This window comes from Vicia villosa, unplaced genomic scaffold, assembly GCF_029867415.1.
Source record: "Vicia villosa cultivar HV-30 ecotype Madison, WI unplaced genomic scaffold, Vvil1.0 ctg.000464F_1_1_1, whole genome shotgun sequence".
Lineage (NCBI taxonomy): Eukaryota > Viridiplantae > Streptophyta > Magnoliopsida > Fabales > Fabaceae > Vicia > Vicia villosa.
In genome coordinates this window covers 8,989-30,979 of record NW_026705222.1, presented here as the reverse complement: position 1 = coordinate 30,979, position 21,991 = coordinate 8,989, and the positions used below count along the sequence as shown (strand labels likewise).

At 36.9% G+C, this 21,991-nt stretch overlaps 1 protein-coding gene and 1 long non-coding RNA gene across 2 annotated transcripts; one reads left to right on the top strand and one right to left on the bottom strand.

The window, feature by feature from the left end:
- Positions 1 to 10,105: 10,105 nt before the first annotated feature.
- Positions 10,106 to 14,369, bottom strand: LOC131628563 (uncharacterized). Its single transcript, XM_058899391.1, has 3 exons — positions 14,190 to 14,369; positions 10,546 to 10,837; positions 10,106 to 10,410 (listed from the first exon to the last, which is right to left on the bottom strand). Exons 1-3 carry the CDS (start codon positions 14,367 to 14,369, stop codon positions 10,106 to 10,108), a joined length of 777 nt encoding a protein of 258 aa, XP_058755374.1.
- Positions 14,370 to 17,826: 3,457 nt separating this feature from the next.
- On the top strand, positions 17,827 to 21,548 carry LOC131628548 (uncharacterized). Its single transcript, XR_009291844.1, has 4 exons — positions 17,827 to 18,011; positions 19,362 to 19,485; positions 19,947 to 20,005; positions 21,242 to 21,548. It is a non-coding gene; the product is annotated as an uncharacterized LOC131628548 (long non-coding RNA).
- The last annotated feature ends 443 nt before the right edge of the window (positions 21,549 to 21,991 follow it).

Here is a 21,991-nt window from a genome sequence, read left to right as displayed (position 1 = left end):
GCCCCATGGGCTATTCAGCGTCCTTGAGAGATTCCATGGATCTTGATTAGATTGCCCCATGTAAATGGGATAATGACGAGTTATGTCCCGTGTACACATTAGCCATCCTAGTCATGCGTAAGGGATGTTTCTTCTTTTGACGAGTTTTTAATGCTACTTCATCAGTCAATAGGATTTTTAGCCGTTAGCCATGCCCCATGCAAGTTCTCCCTGATGTTTAAACATTTAAATCTATATAGACAAGTGTACTTTGTAATGAAATTCATAAGATGCGAATGCATATGTCTGTCTTGAAAGTTTAAAAACATTTTTTGAGTAAAACGAAGTTTTTTTTTGTAAGAAAGTGATATCAACTCAAGAGTTATAGTAGACCTTAAGGAGTCGGGATACCTTTGGTAACGGTATGCTTTCGAACTAACCATGCTTCAGTTAGGACTTTTAAGGGTTGTAACGTGGCCTGGTTCACGGTTTAAAGAAACAAAAGATAGAGGCTCAAAATTTATTTGTACCCAATCCCCATCTTCGTGGTGTTCTCCAGTCCTATGCTCGGTTAACTATGCATTTAGTCTCCAAAAGAATTTGGGAATTATGACGTTGACATTCATGATGGTTCAAAAACCAAAGGTTTATCTGCAAAGGCAGTCATCCTCCTTTTTTGTAATATTTTCTTTTGTGAGGGTATGTAATGACCTCTTTTCGACTTTGTTATCCCTAACTTTTGCCTGAACTGTTCGTTTTAAAACTACAGTCAGCGGGATGCCCCAATTTTGCCTAAGTCTCCTTAATAGGTTTTGACTTAGCAGGCCCTTGCATTGCTTTCTTTTTCTTTGCGGACATTGACTGCCGGACTTAATGATGATGGAGAACCATCGGTGATTATGTTCAAAGGAACAACTTGGAATAATTAAGTTAACTGAGCAGCTACCCTACCCCAGGTTATATATGAAAGGTTTTATTTTATATGAAGGAAAACTCTTACTTCTTTAGGCTCAAAGGGGTTGACGAGGGATTAACATCCTTATATCTCCATTATTTAGGAATTGAAACAATGCCTGTACATCGTCAACACGGTCTGTTCGAAAGCGTAGTGTATGAAATTGTGGTATCGTTTTCGTCATTCTCCCTCAAAAGGTGTACGACTTTAATCGAGAGTTGAATATCACAAAGAAGAAAACCGAGTAAAAACACAGTTTTAAATATAGTGAGAACACTAGGAATGAATCAAGACAAACGTAAGCAATGCATTAATGATTGTTGTAAAGTACATAGCATATGTCATAAGACTAATGTTTAAACAAACGGAAAGAAATTGCGAATGAAAACAAAACTAATGATCTAAGAAATCCTTCTTCTAGCCACCATGATTTGTTCACTGTCCTTGGAGTCTTCCCCAGAGTTAGGGATAGACTGTTATGTCTGAGGTGTTTGGTCTGTGTTGTCCACCTCTTGCACTCCGTATTGTAGATCCAGGTAATCATCATCCCTAGGGACATTGCTAGCAGGAATGCGAACTATGCGGGTTGTCCCTTTCGTTTGTGGAGTGGGGACAAATCCTTCTTGGGAGGTCTCTCCTTTCTCTTGGAACTGAATAGCTCTCCTGACAGATCGGGCCTGAGATTTATCCTTAGCTGGGCCAAAGCCTGAAACAAATCCTAGCAGCGGGTTTTCGTCGTTAGGGATCTCATCCTGAACTAGGGTATCCCCAGACTGAACCTCTTTTGCTTTTTCTTGTTTATCCAGGAGGGCCTTCATGAATCCTAGCATCTGAGTCATACCTCCTTTAACTTCTTCCATACTAACCTTCAGTTGATCCACCTCCTCACGAAGAGCGGCTTGATTCTGTTCCAGCTGATCCATTGATCTCTTTTGCTGAAACCTTGTTTGATAAGATGGTCGGGATGTTAGGTTATCCTTCCCAATGGTCCCTTGTTCTGGAGATAGAAGAGAAATCTTCTCTTAATGTCATGAAAATGATGTGTATGCCATGCATGATATGTATGATATCCTTTTTTCTTTCTTTTTTTTTGAATAAAATATGATGCAAGAATGCCCCTGATGTATGATGAATGGAAAAAGAAATAATAAAAATAAAAAAATGATCAACACATATATATACATATAGCACATAATCACATAAGTTCATAGGTTCGACGTAGCGGCTCTTGGGAGCCAACCTTTTTATAGGGGGGTTCTAGAAGGTCTCATGGGGTCGTTCGTAACCTCCGAGACTTTTTGTCTCTTAGGATTTTAGAACAACTCATTTTATCCATGAGGTTCGAATTTTTGGGGTAGGTTCTCGGAGAGATCAGCCAAGTATCCCGTCCTGTCCTCAACAAAGTCAAGCCTCGTTTTGGACATTTCCGAATACTCAACCCACTCCGAGTGGAGTTATCAATGAGACTCGTAGGCGATTCATACTCCCCTATTGATCTCAAAGTTAACTCCCACACTTAGGGTTTTAACACGACATAATATTCAACAGTATATATAAAAATATAACAGGCAATAAAATATAAATATATTCACATAAACAATTAAATATAAACATATTATAAACAATTAAATATTTTTAGATAAAAATAAATAAATAAGTAAATTTTAAAAAAAAATAAAAAATAAAAAATAATTACAAACCCTGAAAAAGGCACGTTAGCCAAACCCTAAAAAAAAAAAAAGTTGCCAAACCTAAACCCTGCCAAAACCTAAAACCTATAGGAGCATAGTATTCACCAATTAAGTTATCCCCAGCAGAGTCGCCAGCTGTAGCAACCTGCCTAAAAATTATACTCAGAGAGTCGCCACCTATTCTGAAGGGCGAATAGGAAACCCTACGCAGTATAGAGATCGGGGTAAGATACTATATTCAGGTCGAGGGAAGGTGTTAGGCACCCTCAACCCTTTCCTAAAGGTTAACATCGCAAAGATAAGGGTTATGGCAAAACATAAAGAAAGATGACAGACAGTAAATAGAGTTAAAGGCTAATTATTTGAACATGATTAGAGTTTGGAAGAGGGGGACTCGCCTTGTTGCCAAGTGCCTACGTATCTCCTTATGGAGAATCAGAGTCAACGTAGTTCGGGGAAAGGGTTGTACGCCTTAGGATTAGAATTGAAAGTGTTTGAAGTTGTTTGTGCTTTGAAAAGCGTTTTTGAATTGTCTAACTGATAAGGATGAAAATCCATAGTTTAGTACCAGTAGTTTGAAAAGGTTTGGGAAGTGTTTTAGGATTTGGGCGTACAACCCTGATTTGATTTAGCACTATTAACCGCAACGATCAATAGATTCAATCGCCATAGTTAACAGATTTGAAGTTGTATCGTTACCAATTTTAATCAATTGATTTGATTATTACTAATAACGAGTTAGGATATTTTTATGATTAATTTGTATCGTTACCCCTCGTAATCGATTGATTCGATTAAAAAGAATAACGAATTTTTAAGGAGGACATGCTAATCATCGTAACCAATAGATTTGGTTAAAACCATTTAGCAAAATAAGTTTGTTTGAATTATATTTATAGGATTTGATTAATTAAATTAATCGATTATTAACCATCGCGACCAATGAATTTAGTCGAAACGAATAATAATTTAAATCCTAATATTTTTGGCCAAGGGCCAATGGGATCGGGCAAACCCTAACATGTTGATAGCCCTATCTAGGGTTTTATGATTTATAATTATTAATGCTAATTAAACAATTTAATCAAAGTAGTCGAATAATCGGGATAATTGGGAAAATATTAATTATAACCTCAATCCTAATTCAATTATGTTATTAAATTTAATTAAATTTATAAAAGAGATCCTAAAATTAAAATAGAAAATACACAATAAAACAAATTTATAAAAATAAAAGAATTAAAAGAACCTGGGCAGTAATCCTGTGTGGCAGCCTTTGAGGGTGTATGATAGAGGTGCTCTCCCTGGGCGTTAGATTTGGCTTATAGGAGATCCGATGGTGCATAGGCAAGGTTGTATTGTAAGCCCTTTATGGGGTGCATGCATGGGATCTGGGAATTGTTAATAAAAAAATAAACTGTTTTGGCCAGGGTTCGAACCCCAGCCCTATGTGTTGCACACCACTTCTTTAACCAAGCCAGCCAAGCTTTGTTAGTCACAATACTATACCTGGAAAATAAATATATATAAAGTAAACCTGATGATGCACACGGTCAACGAAGCAACCAGCGTGGGCCCTCCGTCTCCATTCTCGTCCAATCGCGGAGGGAAAGAGAAAGTCTCTTCTTTGACTGGCGAACCAGCACGCGACGTGTGGAAAGGAAGAGTCAATGAATGTGGACCAACCAAACAGGATGTCCCACGCGTAATCCACTATCCCATTGCACTGTTCATCTTCTTCAACAGACCTACCTGCGGATTCTTTTGGGAGCTTTGCTACGGATTTTGCTGCGGGTAAACCTTCCAATCCTGCAACAAATTAAAACTCAGCAAAATGACGTTAGCGAAACTCCAGGAATGCCCAGATCGACTTAAATTCTCCCCCTGAGTTCAAATATGGACTTGGTTTCTCACGAATCCCTCTGCAAGTGTCGACACGAATTGCATAGTCTCTTATGCCCTAGCCATGGCAGCTTGTGATCCGACCACTGGAACTTTGCTAAAGGGCTTCGAAATTCTTCCCATTATCATTCAGAACTCATATGCACCAATTAAACATGTTAAAGCATAGTAATATACAGAATACGAAATCTTAAAATATGTATCAAAAGTGACAAGTATGGCACACGAGTTATACACCTAATTGAGGGCTACCACTTACCTTGGTTACTCTATAATGTATCAGGAACAGAATAGAATGAGTTTTTGAGTCTTAAGATTGCTAGGGATAATCGATATCAAAGCTCACATATTCTTGAATATTCTTGCACTTGAAACCCTAGCCTCCTTGGCAAAATTTTCGCCCCCCCTTCTCTTGCAGCCTCCTCTTAGTATATATATGAGTCAAATTAGGGTTGGAAGCTTTAAAAAAAATCCATCATCCATTAACATGAAAATTGAAAAAGATCTTTTTTATCAAATCTTTCTAAGTTTAAACCCCATGCTATTTTATGCATATTTTCCACATTTGGATGCCCTTGGATTGATCTTGAAATTGATTATGATTTGTAAAAATCAAATATATTATCTTTTAATATTTAATCATGATTTAATTTGATTTATTTTAAATTTAAATGAATAAATTTAAAGATAAATTAAATAAACCATAAAATAAATAAGAATTGATAAATGGGCCTCCCATGACCTTGTATTCATGTGAGAAGTTCAATCTTATAGGCCCAAAAACTCAAAGTTCAAAATCCAACAATTAGGGTTTCATTTATTTCTCCAAAAATCGACCAACTTGTACCAAGCATATATCTCTCAATTTTTTAGATATGAAAGTGTTTTGGTACATATGTGACACATTGAGATCCATTTGAGGCCTTGGAGATCCAAATTATTTTGCTGAAGAACAAACCCTAATTTATGATAATGCAGAGTGACTTGAGAAAGCCCTTGATCTTTGGGTTATTGAAAATGAAAAGAGGAGGGCAAATTTTGGGGTATGACAATGATATATTATGATGTTTTGTTGCTTATGAATGCATAACATTGATTAATTGAGAATGAGACTCACTCTTACTTGTTGACAATTTTCAGTTTGAGGAGTAGCGACATTAGTGCTCGGTGAGGATGACTCATAGAGTTTATCCGTTGTTTTGGGTCGTGTCGGTCATGCTATGATCTTGTAACACTGGGGACGATAGTTATAGAGTTTTATGAGACTACTCTATTTTCGTGTCGGTCATGCTATGATCTTGTGTTTTTGCTAAATCGTTTCCTAATGAAGCATGACTTGACCATGATTGGTTTATTTATTTTAAATAATTGTGGCACCCTTGAGTTTATGTTTTTACTCTGATATATTTATTTAAATTTCCGTGGGGTTTAGAAGGGTGTTACAGTTGTGACCTTTGCTTTGATTCTTTTCTTTCTCCTTCTTAAGGCATGGACAATCCGGTTTGTAATGACCAACTTTACCACAATTGAAACAAGGACCTTTGGATTTTCCTTTGTTATTCTCATCTTGTTTGTACTTGTTGAATTGCTTCTTATATTTGATCAAGCTTTTGTTGGAGTGTTTTGCTCCATTTTTCCTTATGTATTTGTTGTATCTTTACACAAACAGTCTCATTTCCTCATCATCCGAGTCTTCCTCATCACTAGTATCACTATCCTCTTGCTCTTGCTTTAAGGTCTTGGAGCTTGAAGCCTTTAGAGCTATTGACTTCTTCTCTACCTCTTTCCCCATGTTCTTATCTTTCTTTGCCCTTTTCTCATGCATGTCAAGGCATTTAAGATGTTGCTCATGTTCTTCAAGTTTACCAAAGAGAGTGGTGATGTCTAAGGTATTTAGATCATTTGCTTCCTTTATGGCTGTAACCTTGGGTTGCCATTCCCTGTTTAAACATCTTAAAATTTTGTTAGTAGCAATTGCATTGGAAACAGGTCTATCAAGAGAATTTAAACGATTTTTAAGATGCACCAATCTCTTTTGCATGTTTTCGATGGATTCACCATCTTCCATATGAAAGAGTTCGAACTCTTGAGTTAACGTATTGATTCTAGCTAGTTTGACATCATCCGTGCCCTCATGGGCAACTTACAATGTGTCCCACATAGCTTTAGTGGATCTACAATGGGAAACACGATAGTATTCATCAACTCCTAGAGCTGATATTAGAATGTTTCTCGCTTTCCAATCGTATCCATATCTCTTTTCATCTTCAGCATCCCAAGTATTTTCTGGTTTAGGGACAACAACACCAACTGCATTTGTCATGGTAATTTGAAAGGGACCATTAACAATTGCTGTCCAAATGTTCCTATCAATGGCATTGATATGAACGCACATACAATCCTTCCAATAGCCATAGTTTTCACCGTTGAAAATTGGAGCTCTATTGTGAGCCCCTTTAGGTCCGGAAGCCATCTTTCCAATAAGTGTTTCACGTAGCACGGAATAAACCAGAGCTCTTGATGCCACTTGTTAGACGCTAGGCTTAAGGATCTAGAGGGGGGTGAATAGATGCCTCAGATATTTTCGGATTTATTTCAAGTTTAGGCGAAAGCGTTTCGGAATCGACTCGCGTCTATTCCGAACCACTATTGAAAGAATCGGATATGTGTTTAAACCACAAAATAGTTAAGAATTAACGATGAAAAAACCGCTTAGAGAATCAATCAGTCAAGCTAATGTTAATCGTTTAACTACTTGCTTGATTAACTTTGTTCGCAATGACTTGATAATGGTTGAAGCAATATATCAAACACTTGGTAATAATGTCAAAATTGATTATGATTCAATGTGTTGTGACTTGTGATGTTTGTGCAGAATCTTATCACACAAGTTTAAAACTTGAACCTTTGATCAATTTGCAATTATAACCAGAAAGAAGCGAAACGTAAATGAAAAGATAAAAGCGATAAGAACACGATATTTGTTCAGGCAGTTCATCGATCATCCTCACCACAACTACATCTGCCCCCAATTCCAAACGGGAATTGGGATGTCTTTCATTATGTTTGAAAACAGTTTATACAAAGAAGATAACAAAGCGATAACGATAAATCGAATATGCTGATCCTTTGAATCTTTTTCCCCTTTATCTTGAGCCAGATCAAGTGTCTTCCAAGAGCTTCACTTTGATTCCCTTTCTGCAGTGTTTTGAATTGCTCGAACCCTTGTTCTTCAATCTTCACACTCAGCTGAATCTTTGATGAAGTCTCTTGATAAAAACCCCCAAAAGTCACAAATCTTGGAGGACAAAATCCGCAGGTTTTATTCACCAAAAACCCCACAAATCTTCACCCACTAGAAATCTTCAATTCCGTTCCATGGACGTTATCGATCTTGATCGCACACTCTCAACGCAAGAATGATTGTGCGTAATTGTGTTGGAGTTGAGAAGAAGAACGAAGATGAGAAGCCTTTGTGTATCTTTCAGTTGTTGGTGTTGAAAATGAATAATTAATAGAAAAAGATATATATAGGAGCTGGTATGTTGATGCAGAGCAAACATACAACTTTGGCAATTTTTGAGGAGATAGGTTGACCTACTTCATTGATTAGGTCGACCTAAATGGAGCTGATTAAACCAAGTTTTAATTGTTGCCAGTTGGGTCGACCTGTTGGGGGTTTGGGTCGACCTAAGATCAGTTGAAACACGTTCTTGGGATTTTTCTTCAGTTTAGGTCGACCTAGGAGCGTGGGTGAGTCGACCTAACAGAAACATAAGTGAATCTTCTTTCTTTGCTTTAGTTTGAGTAAACCTAATGATTAGCTAGGTCGACCTAACTGATGCAAAACCATATGCTGAGTAACTGAAGCTTTACAGGTTGGCTTGGGCACATGGTAGGTCGACCTACAGTGTCTTAGATAGCCAAGACTTGCTTTTCCTTGAGTCATTCACTTGTGCTTTTGTATTTGTTCGCTTATAATGTTTGCCATGAATCGAAAACTCCTTGGTGAGTATAGTTTTGTACTTACATAGATGACATGTTTAACTTGCATAGATTACTTGAGTATGCCCTGTCTGCATTACATCTTATGGAAATCTTATGCATTCATGTTATGAGTTTCTTTATTGCCTAATCACTTAGTATGCAAGTAGTTTATCATTGTCTACTTCTTGTATTGTGTCTTTAGTATATATTGGTGCTTACTACTTGGAGTGGAGTGTGCATGTTGTTTATCCTTGCATCACTTTAAGTTTGTTTGTGACTTGAGCACACACTCATTGTTTTGTTTGAGCTTATTGTTTATCCTTGTATGCTAGATCTCATGTTTGATTGTGTCTTGAATACACATGTGTTTGGTGTCTCCTTGAGCTTGCTTGTTGTTTATCCTTGCTTGTCTCTTTTTTTGTTAGGTTGTTGTCACGCTCCCTTAGGATGTAACTTAATCTTGTGAAGATAAGTCTTTAGACCTTAGGCCCTCATCCATGCATGATAACATTAGGGTTTGTTTAGCATCCCCTATCCTTGACCATGGGACCATCCATCATGATTTTAGGGCCATTTTGTATGACTAGGAAGATAAAAACCTCATAAGTCGTTTTTGGAAATAAAATTTCAAAACAAATAACACTCTTTATTTTTCAAATTAATAATGTTTTTTTTATGAACTCTCATCGGCAAAGATTCATCATGAATGAGAAATTAGCTTGAAATTAATTTCAAATGCTCTTTTACTGTATTATCATTACGGATTATCATTTTTAATGTATGGCGGAAGAAGGAGGATTAGTGGTGGTGTTGGCGTTGTAAGTAGCAGGCCTACGGTTTGGCGGATGATTATAGATTTTTCCCGTCACGTTAAAGATTATTACTGAAATCAACATGATGGTGAAAATGATGGAAGAAGAGATACTAGTATTTATAGGGAAATATGTTGAAATAGTTTAATAATTTTGCAATAATTTGTGTAGATGAATAATTTATGATATGTGGTATAGAATTCATACGGTTGTTAATTATCACGACATCATTTATTTTCTCTAGCTACACGTTTTAATACAACATATAATAATTGTTGTCAAAATAGTATTTCTAGCAACATGTAACAATTAGTTGTGTAATATTTGGTAATTTAATGTTTTTATTTTCAGCAGTTTCTTTGTACTTAAAATGAAAGAATGTATTGGGTTTCCTTTATAACATGCTTTGTTTGTATTTGAAATGAATGAATGATATTTGGTTTGCCTTATAACATGTTACTTTTAGGTTTCCGGATGATAGAATTCAACCCTTACAAAAAATAATTGTTACTTTTTTATTCTCAGACCTCTTTTTTACACAGAATGCCATCGTTTAGTTTTGTTATTAATCTCTCTTTAGGCTGGCCATCTTTTGTAAACGAAAAATAGTAAATGAGTTTCACAATGTTCTTAGGAATTAAATTAAGTGTTTACATAAAACTAGTTTGTACACATACCTATAATTATACAACAAGATCTGATGCTTACAAATCTCAGATACTGAAACCCCACTTAACAGCAAAATTATCAAAACAAATTATAATAAAAAACTGAATCATTTACATTAAAACAATATAAATTAACACATAATAGAGTGACGCTGGATCAAAAAGTATTAATATCTTGGAGATCCAATCTGTGACTTCTCTAACAGCACGGTGTTGAGAGAGAGCAACAAGGTAAATCTCGATTCGATTACACGTATTGAGAACAACAACTTCTTCTATGTGATTAAGAGCACAAAGCTCCTGAATAACTTGAGGCCATTGTGCTTCTGGAATAGCAAGCTTCTCACGCATTTCAACCGGAGCAGTATGAACATTGAGTCCAATAACAATGATACTGCTCTTCTCCTTTGTATATCCTAACAACAACAACACAGAAAGAAACAAAATTAATTCAGCTCAACAGCAACCTGTAATATAAACCTAATTGGATTGAATTGAAAGAGGGAGGGTTTGATGATGATGAAACGAATGAGGAATGGAAAATTTCTTACTGTCAACTGAAGAGGTTTTGAGTATTTCGAGAGGAGAAGGTTTTGAAACGACGGCGTTTTGAGGAAGGGGGTTTTCGGAACTGAGGGTGCATTTAGGGGGATTGAGAGGGGTTCGATGGGGAGAAAATGTGGATTTAGGGAATTGAGAAGGGGGGAGGGGTGAGAAGGGGAGAATTTGACGGAGGAGGAAAAAGCGGCGACGGCGGAGGATGAGCCGCCGATGGACGTCATTGAGATTGAGTGGGATTGAAGAAGCGACACCGTGTGTTTGGGAAAGAGAAAGAAGAGAGAGCTCGATTGATTTTAGGGTTTGTGTATTTATCTTTTCAATTTTTCTTTTACCTTTTTAATCTAAAAAACTTATAAAAGAAAATATATTTTAGGGTTGGGCCACAGTTTGAAGTAAAAATTATAAGGCCGCGGTTTTCCTTTGCGGCTAAAAATATATGCAGTTGTCTAACCGTGGCAATTGAAATAAAGGCCACAGTTTTATACTCTGGATTCAATATTTTATAACATAATTCTACTCTAGCTACACTTTTTAATACAACATGTAATAATTGTTGTCAAAATAGTATTTCTAGCGACATGTAACAATTAGTTGTGTAATATTTGGTAATTTAATGCTTTTATTTTCAGCAGTTCCTTTGTACTTAAAATGAATGAATGTATTGGGTTTGCTTTATAACATGCTTTGTTTGTATTTGAAATGAATGAATGATATTTGGTTTGCCTTATAACATGTTACTTTTAGGTTTTCGGATGATAGAATTCAAGCCTTACAAAAAATAATTGTTACTTTTTTATTCTGAGACCTCTTTTTTACACAGAATGCCATCGTTTAGTTTTGTTATTAATCTCTCTTTAGGCTGGCCATCTTTTGTAAACGAAAAATAGTAAATGAGTTTCACAATGTTCTTAGGAATTAAATTAAATGTTTACATAAAACTAGTTTGTACACATACCTATAATTCAAGAAAAGTAGTCATAGTACCTTGTGAGTTAGGAGAGCTAAAGACTTCAAACAAGTTGTAGATAGAAAATACATGCAAATATTCATAAGTTACTTTAATAGAATCTTTGTAAATCTTTCTAAGAGGTCTTTAACAGCTAGTTCGGCCGCAACCGTTTTCTCCGGGGACTGCTTCCTTCTCCTCTGAGCGACGGCCTTGCAAGCAAGATCCGTCGTGAGGTGGTGACATTCTACTTTTGGGTCGAGGTCGGGAATCTCCGCTGCGCTCCAGGCGAATAGGTCGGCATTCTCCCTAAGGCAGGCCTTGATTTGCCTTCTGGCCAGTTCGGGCAGATCCGTCCCGAACTTGACTCCTCTGGTCGCGTCGTCTCAAAGGGTTTTCAACTCCAAATCTCCATCGGGAATTGGTCAGAGACCATCTTCTGATGTCTTCGTATCTGCTTTCCCCTTAGATTCTTTACGGAAGCGTTTGTCTAGGTCAATGTGCGGCATTGATTTGTTGGGCTTGGAACCTGCATTGGTTGCTGCTTTGTCTTGAGCGACTGCCTTTATTGAGTTGAGGCATTTGGCGGAGGCCTCAAAACATCTCTCGGCTGCTTCGATGTCTCCGTGGAGCGTGGTGACTTGTCCTTTAGCCTTGTAATATTTGAGTTTGAGATGCACGGTCGAGGGGACGGCGATCAATTCGGCCATCGTCAGGCGTCCCAAGATGCAATGGTAGATCAAGGGTCAATCGATGACTAGGAACTAGACATTGACAGCCCTCGCGGTTTCTACCGATCCAACCGAGACAATAAGCTCAAAAAATCCCCACGGTTTCGTCATAGTGCCATTGAAGCCTTGTAGGTTAGAGCCTACGTAGGGGGTGAGGTGGTTGTCGTTCAGTTGCAATTTTTTGAATAGTTGGGAGTACATAATGTCCACCGAGCTCCCTTGATCGACCAAAATTCGGCGTACGTCAAAGTTGGCCATTCGAGCCTGGATAAGGAGGGGGTGGTTGCATTGGGTGTGCCGCCCGACAGTTCTTCCCGGTAGAACGCTATAGGGAAGCCGTCCTTGGAGAGGTCAAGAGTAGCAGCTTTGCTCGAATTCGCTGAAATTAGCTCGTCGAACTTCCGTTTTACGGATTCGACGGTAAGTTTGTGAACCTTCCTCCGGAGATGACCATGGCGGAAGGGAAGAATTCCCAAGGGCTGTGAGAAGAGAGGGCGGAAGGCATTCTAGCCCAGTTGGGGGGTAAAAGTCCTTCGGTCTGGTGATACTCATGGCCACTTGCATGGCGGGTGTGTCTTCCGCTGGCTTCTCCTTGATGACTGGCTTGGCTTTCTTGGTGGCCTCTTGGTTCTTTGCGTACTGCTTCAGGTGTCCTTCTCAGATCAATATTTCTATCGCGTCCTTTAGGTGGATGCAGTCTTCGGTATTATGCCTGTGGCCTTTGTGGAAACGGCAGAACTTTGATTTGTCGACGTTTGGCCGTGCGGACATGGACTTTGGGAAACGGACTTTGCCCGTTTGAAATTCGGCGTTCGCGCATTCGTTAAAGATGTGTTCCATGGATGCATTCAGTGGGGTGTACTCCCGGAATTTTCCCTCTAGGGCTTTGTAGTCCTTAGGATCTCGACCTTTGTCTTATTTGTCGGATCCCCAGCGAGAATCGTCTTGACGGGCGCCTTTAGTATTTTCTTCCTGTCTGGAGTTGCGGACCACATGAGCGGCCTCTTTTTCCTCATATTGTATATACGCCTGGGCCTTGAGGAAAAATTCGTCCAGAGTGGCGGGCGTCTCGATCCTAACGGCTTTTGTGAAATCGGAATGTGTCTGGAGACCTCAATCGAGCAAGAACTTCTTCATGTGAGTCATTGTGGACACCTGCACGGTCTCTTTGTTGAACTTCTCTATGTAGGCCTGGAGCGATTCCTCTTTCCCCTGGATGATGGCTTCTAGGGAGGCTTCTGAATTCGGGTGTCTGCGGGAGGCCGTGAAGTTCCTAGAGAAAAGCTTTCCGAGCACCTTCCACAACGTGATGGATTCATCGGGTAGAGTCTTGTACCACGTCATGGCTCCTTTGTGTAAAGTGGTCGGGAATAACCGACATTTGATTGCTCCTGGTACCCCTCTGTAATCCAGGAGAGCTTTTATGTTCTCGATGTGCTCGTCTTGGTCGGTTGTCCGGTCGTATGTGGCTAGTGGCGGGGGCTTTTCAAGACCGTTCGGCAGGGGTGCCTCCAAGATTGCATGGGACAGAGGGCCCCGACGCACCTCCTCTTCGTCGCTGGTAGAAAGCGAGGTAGACCAGCTGCTGCTTCGCCTACGGTTGTCGTCATGTCTCGCGGGAGGCGACTTGGATCTTCTTTTTGGTCGAGGAGACTACGAACGGTGCCGGGAGCGGTGGTCGCCATACCCTTTCTTAGAAATAGGACCTGCGTGTTCCTTCGGGGATGGGGAACAAGGGCGTTTCTTGGGGACCGCCTCACGATAGGAGCGATTTTTATGACAGGGGGAGTCTTTGAGCGACGCTTCTGCTCGAGCGCCCCGATCCTGTCGTTCTGTTGCTGGATAAGGGCGTTCGTCTGCACAAGGGCGGCCAGAACGGCGGTCATAGTTTGGTCATGGGGAGTTGGACCCTTGGTGGAGAAATGGTTCTCAAGAACCTATTCGTGGTTATTTTTACTGTGGTATCTCCGAGGTGATGGACGGTGTCGTCGTGGAAACCCTTAGGGGAAGTAGATGCCGTGAGGTCATCACAAGGATGTGGAGCGGTATTTCTAGGGGGAGGAACAACGATAGAGATGTCGTTCTTGTTGATCACTGTAGCATCCAGAGAAAAGGAGTCTTCGTTGTTGCTAGCCATGGATGATGCTTGAATTAGAGCTTTGGTTTCTGAATTCTTGCACGGGACAAGAATGGATCAAGAAGTGCAAGAAAAGAAACGGGGAAGCTGAAGTTTCCCACTGATGGCGCCACTGATCTTACCGAGCAGATCAGATGGCCAGCAACAATAAAGCTTGGAATCCGGAACGGTTGGAGGGGAAAAAAGGTGGTTGTACCTGCAAGGCACTCCGATGCCAAAGTAAGTGTTCGGACAACAAGGTACAACAAAGTGAGAGATTTTGGGTAAGAGAGAGATTACCTTGCCCTCTAGGGCTAGAGTGCTATTTATAGGATTATCCTATGGGGAAAAGACTCCATTTTGCGAGGCGCTAGGCTAGGTAATACGCGAGCTGGCTGTTACCGAGCACGAGGCTTCAGCGTGCTCGGTTATGTCAGGTGTTTGTCCGAAGCGGACTGGGGAAGGGTGTCGCGTGTGTGGGCCAGAATGCCTTGGGCCTAAGAGTGGATTAGCCCTATTGAGATAATTGGGCCGGTCCATAACACTTTTTTTTATGAACTCTCATCGGCAAAGATTCATCATGAATGAGAAATTAGTTTGAAATTATTTTCAAATGCTCTTTTACTGTATTATCATTATGGTTTATCATTTTTAGTGTATGGCGGAAGAAGGAGCATAAGTGGTGGTGTTGGCCTTGTAAGTAGCAGGCCTACGGTTTGGCGGATGATTACAGATTTTTTCCGTCACGTTAAAGATTATTTCTGAAATCAACATGATGGTGAAAATGATGGAAGAAGAGATACTAGTATTTATAGGGAAATATGTTGAAATAGTTTAATAATTTTACAATAACTTGTGTAGATCAATAATTTAAGATATGTAGTGTAGAATTCATACGGTTGTTAATTAACACGACAACATTTATTTTCTCTAGCTACACTTTTTAATACAACATGTAATAATTGTTGTCAAAATAGTATTTCTAGCAACATGTAACAATTAGTTGTGTAATATTTGGTAATTTAATGTTTTTATTTTCAGCAATTCCTTTGTACTTAAAATGAATGAATGTATTGAGTTTGCTTTATAACATGCTTTGTTTGTATTTGAAATGAATGAATGATATTTGGTTTGCCTTATAACATGTTACTTTTAGGTTTTCGGATGATAGAATTCAAGCCTTACAAAAAATAATGGTTACTTTTTTATTCTGAGACCTCTTTTTTACACAGAATGCCATCGTTTAGTTTTGTTATTAATCTCTCTTTAGGCTGGCCATCTTTTGTAAACGAAAAATAGTAAATGAGTTTCACAATGTTCTTAGGAATTAAATTAAGTGTTTACATAAAACTAGTTTGTACACATACCTATAATTCAAGAAAAGTAGTCATAGTACCTTGTGAGTTAGGAGAGCTAAAGACTTCAAACAAGTTGTAGATAGAAAATAAATGAAAATATTCATAAGTTAATTTAATAAAATCTTTGTAAATGTTGAAACTAAATGATATTCGTGCAACATAATTAGAGTTCCACATTTTAAACCACCACTGTGTTGACTTACAACATGAACAAATTAAAAAGATGAGGTGAGGTATATAACATAGAGTTATTAAGTTCACAAGCTTCACAAAAAGGAAATTCTGCGCACAAAACATAACTTACAAATTAACTCTTAGAGAACAATCTTGGTCACTAATTTTCTTTGTAAACACGTACGTAGGTAAGCATTAACACTAGCATTCAAAAAACATTGTCATTTACTTTGAATTATAAGCATGTAAAAGCAGTGGCGGAGCCAGGAATTTTAGGCAGCCTGGGCAAAAACTTTACACCATTGATTGTTCATCTGTTTTAATTTTCACACCTTATTTTTACTAATTTTGCCCCTGATTTTGTCTAAAAGTCGACTATTAAATTGGGAAGAGTACAAAGAAAATAGGGGTTGAGCCTGGGCGCTTGCCCGGGCTAGCTGGGCCTTGGCTCCTCCCCTGTGTAAAAGAAATATTCAATTTAATACATCCTTATGCACTTATTCTCACTTGAGGAAATGGGCCATTATATGTATAGATGTTATATAGAAAGCAGTAATAGTCCTTTTAATGCATCAATTTGTACCTATTCTCCTTTTCGAGGGTTGAGCCATTACACGTACTTCTACTTCTTGTTGTATTGTATTGTATGATTAATCATGAAATCATGTAGTTACAAGTGGTTATGTACTAACCATGATCAATAAATGGAGAAATCAAGTACTAGCTTGCAAAAATGTCTACATAATTACAAAGGACCACAACCCTGATATATATAAAGTAGAACAAAAAAAAGTAGAACAAAATATGTTTTTCTCTTTAAAGGACAGACCCCTTGTTTGAGTAAGTGCTTGTTCTTTAACAATAAATGTCAATTAACTCACCAATACACCAATGTAGTGTTTCACCACAGCCAATTCTAATAAAACTTCAAGGCAAAACACATATTAATAGTTGTTAATTAACTCATTATTTTAATAGTTATTCAATATCTTTCGTTGAGTTATATATTTTCAATATATAAAATTTTATTTGTGAAAAATATATAAAAAAACAAAATAATATTTATAATAGAGTTAGGACACTACTAGAAATACTCGTATTACCTGCGGAATTTCCTGCGGAAAATATTCCGCAGGTATACCTGCGGATTTTCCTGGAACTTTATTAAATAAAATAAATTTCCTGCCGATCTAGCATTGGCAGCAAATTCCGCAGGAATACCTGCGAATTTTACTGCGGAAAATATATTTTAAACAAAATATCTAACAAAAATAAAAAATCCGCAGGTAATTACGCAGGAAACTTTCCTGCGGATCTTCCTGCGATTATCAACTTCTATTAACACCAAACTGTCATACAGAATTCGCAGCTAATTCCGCAGGAATGTTTCCTGCGAAATTTCCTGCGGATTTGACATTTCATTATTTAAATTTTTTTTAAAAATTTAATAATTATATTTTCTATTTTATTAATTATATTTATGGTATTTTTATATTTAGTTTAATTTTTTTAATGAATTTTAGTTAATTTTTAATAAAATAAATAAATGGTATGCAAATTTTAAATTATATTTATGGTATTTCAAGAGTTATATATATATATATATATATATATATATATATATATATATATATATATATATATATATATATATATATATATATATATATATATAACTCTTGAACTTATATTTTAATATTAGGTATGATAGTTTTTAAAAAGTAAAATTAAAAAACTATAAAAAAATAGGTATGAAAGTTTTAAAAAAATAAAATTAAAAAACTATAATAAAAAATGAATTTGATGAGATCTAGTATAGAGGGAGAATTGAACCTGGGTTTTAAACCTGATTGCACTAAGCAACTACCACTAAGACACTACACTAAATTGTTATTGAATTTGAAACAGGATTTATCTATACTTTGCTATTATTGTAATTCTTCAAATTAAACAAAATTGTTCCTACATCAACGATACTTTGCTCAACACAACTCAAAAACCTAAAAATGAATTGATCTTCGCCGTAACCGCCATAGCCGTGTAGCATCACCACATCTTTGCCGGTGTTTTGTTGCCACAACCTCGTCGGAGCCTACGTTGTCATCTTCTTCATCTTCACACTTCAACTCAGGTATTTTCTTGACATTAGATACACTTCGTTCCTCGGTGCTATCAAGTTATGGCTTGAGCTTAAAATCAATTGAAATCATGAATGTTACAAGAGTTTCAGTCTCTTCTTTAAATTGAACATTGTATTGATCCATGGCAGGTTTTGTTCCTGTTTTGCTGAAGTGGTAAATTTGTTCCTATTCATTTCTGAAATTAGATGATTTTAAGTTAGATTAAGTATAAACTTAGGTGATTTTTGTAAACAAGGTGTTTGTTGAAATGCCACAATGAGTTTACTTATGTTGATTTTGAATATAACTTGATTATAATTTTCGTGCTATGAATTCTTGTAAGATCAGACTCAGAGTTGGAAGTTGTACTGCTTATACATGTTTGGTGAATTTCAAACCTTAGGACTAAAACTTGATCTGTGTGGTATGTGTTATTTTTCATTTTGGTGTCAAATTCATGGATATGATTTTTAAGTGTGCTTCAACCACAACAAGCATGAATTAATTGTGTACATGTTTCAAGAGACCTTCAAGGTCAAAGGCGGTGTTGAATACACTTACTTCACATTTGTCAACATCTAATCTAATAAAGGAATCAAATTATCCACTATACTGGCATGACAGTTAACTTTTTTAAATAACTAGCCAGTTCGAGTGGTTAATTAATTATGGCAATATTAATATTGAACTAAGTCTGGTTAATTCCACTCACATATGGGTAAATTAATAAAATTTTAGACTGACCCTTATGTGTTAAAATTTACCTCAGTTTTTACTAGGCGCATCTTCATGTTTCCTCTTAGTAGACTACCAATGCTAAGCTCTCACATAATGTTGTTTTAGACTTATATTACACATTCACCAACTAATAGTAAGTTATTTATTGTTTTAAAGCATTTTTTCTTATCAGCATACAACCTGTGGTCAATTTGTTTTAATCTTTTTTCTTATAACCAACTAATAATAAGTTAAATTATGTGTTTTAAACTTAAATCCTCTCTATTTTACTTTTTGTTTCTCTGAACTTTTAAAAGCTGAGAACCAAATTAAATTGAAGACCTATCTAGAAGTTAATATGGCTTTGAATCCATATGTGGAATCTATTTCCCTTCAGACTTATATTTTTCTTATTTTTCTTCTTCATACAAGTAGCCTGTTTTACAAAAGATTGTAATGGGTTGTTTGCTTATTAGGTTTTGAAAGTGAATGTTATCTATACTTTGTGGTTGCGTAGTTTATTATTTGAAGAGATTGTTGGAATATACAGTGGGATATGATGTTCAAGTTGATGATAACTGCAATTTCTACTTTCATATAGATTGTGATTAGTAACTATTTGCTTCTTAAGTATTCTCCAACAGGTTGTAGTAGTGATGCACGAGGTTTTAGCAATTGGAAGATGATTGTAGTAATGCACGCACACCAGAGAATTGGAATAAGATGATCGACAATATGATAAATAATCCTTTTAATGCTTCAGACAAGGTATATGATTAATCAATGTGAAGCAATCTTCAATTACAATCTTTAATTACAATCTTTACCAGTTCAATATCCAGATGTTATCAATACTTTGAAACTCTTATTATATTATCTCCTCCTTTTTATCTGAAACTAACAACTTTGGCACGAACCATGAAAATCAGGAGTCATAGTTAGGAACTAGTGTTTAGCTTGTTGAATCGGTTCATTGTCCAGTTGTACTCAATAATTTGAAACTCTTACTATTATCTCCTCCTTTTTATCTAAAACTAACAACTTCAGCACAATCCATGAAAAAGATTTTTTATTTAAAGCAAGTGTTTTTCCTATGAAATAATTTATAACAAATGGTCTCTTTGACATATTGGATTAACGTAATACGTTTTCAAATTTCTTACCTACATGTTATATGTTGTTATATCAAAGAAGGTTTCTCTCTAATCACAATAGGATCCTTTTTTCAGACATTTAATCCCGAGGCTGTTGTCGAAGCTCAGAAGCGGATGAAAAGGCTATTCAAAGAGTAAGTCATTTCATTGTTTCTTTAATGCATAACTGCTAATAGTCATGTTTGATCTCCAAGTTTAGTGTAATTGCTGCATTCGGTGATACAATGTATCAGTGGAGTAGTCTTTATGGTGACTTGTGATGGCCTTAACTTAAAATCATAACATTCAGTGTTCAGTATCACTACAATTTTTTTAAACGGCGAATTATTGTTAGTAATTAGTTTGTATATTAGTATTTATCTTTTAACTGGGTTTGAACCAGGGTCTTCCAACTCCTTGACCAAGTTTGTCTTTTGGTAACAAAGTTTTCATTGAATGGAACGGATATTTATGATAGTTCCTAATCCTTGCGTGAATTTGAAATTTAGATGTGCCTTTTGGTGCCATTGACTATATTGTATCATGTTTTTACCGACGACGATGATGATAGCGAAAATGAGTGTCGAGGTCAAAGTGTTGTGCATGGTAGTAAGTACGGTGAAAGCTTTAAACATAAGCTTTTTTCTGTCTTCAGACAGGGGAGAGTTTCTATGTGGAAGTGTTTGATTATGAATGTGAGTGAAAATGTGTAGTATGTGTATGAGGATGAACAAGTGCAGAGAAATTTGGCTGAGAGGTTGAAATCTCTGACTGTTGAGCCCAGAGATAATAGTCGTTTGAGGATTGTTTTGCTTGCGTCTGGTTGGCACTTTGCGGGGTGTGTCTTTGGTGGTGAAACAGTTGTGGCTCACAAGACATTTCATAGATTAGCAAATTCTATTTGTTACTAAATCTTTTTAAATGATTTACAATTTAGCACGTTTTCTATGATTTATAGAATACAAGATGGTTGGAGGTTCATTTAGGAAGAAAACCTGACTATGTGAAATTGGTTAAGGAAGAAAACCATGTAATGGAGGAGGATACGGTAACTGACGTGCTTTGTGCTTGTCAAGGAGTTGATGTAAGTATATGAAAGTTGATAACTGTTACTTTTTTTCGGATTCAATTAGAGTTTCTAGGAAACTACGGATATGGTTCATAGGTTTTGTGAGTTAGGAGTTTTATTGACTATTCTTGACGTGTTTTTGTTGAAATTGTTGATGAGAATTACTCTTTTGGCATTGGCTTGAGTTTTGCAAACAAGGTGTTTGTTGAAATTCCACAGTGAGTATACGTATGTTGATTTTGAGTATAACTTGTTTATAATTGTTATAACATGTTTGAATTATTTGGACCCTTATGCCAGTATTGCTTCCAATTCAATGCAGGATTGTTTCTTTACCTGCCAACCTAGACTTCATGATCTTCAACCACCGAGGCAAAGTTTTCCCCCTGGAAACTGATTTGAAGCTGAAACACTAAGGACTCTTGTATCAACCATCAAGTGTCATTATCCGTCGTGTAAGAAAAATAGTCTCCTAATATGAAAGAATTTGAATGTGTTTGATATAACTGTTGGTTGATGTATGAAATCTTGTTGTAGCTTATACTTATCAGTAGTCAGTACTGGGTACTTGCCCTTGTAATTTTGACAGGATTTTACTATTTGTATTATTTATGAAGAGCCAACTTTCACTTTGCAGTTAATGAATAAATAAAGTTAGCTATTAATGAATTATTTGTATTTATAGTTTTATTTTATATTATAGTTATTTTAATATATAATTTATAATGTTTCAAAAATTTATTAAAATAAAAAAAATATTTAAGATAGAAACTACCTGCGGATTTACCTGCGGATTTTTCCTGCGGATTTACCTGCGGATATTTCCTGCGGATTTAGCTGCGGATTTTTCCTGCGGATTTACCTGCGGATATTTCCTGCGGATTTAGCTGCGGAATTACCTGCGGAACTTCCTGCCGAAAATATTACCCACGAAGGTTTTAGCTGGGGACACGGAACCGCAGGAAAATCCGCAGGTAACGTGTTTCCTGCGGAAATTTAGCTGAAATCCGCAGGTAAATCCGCAGGAAATTCGTGTATTTCTAGTAGTGGGATATATATATATATATATATA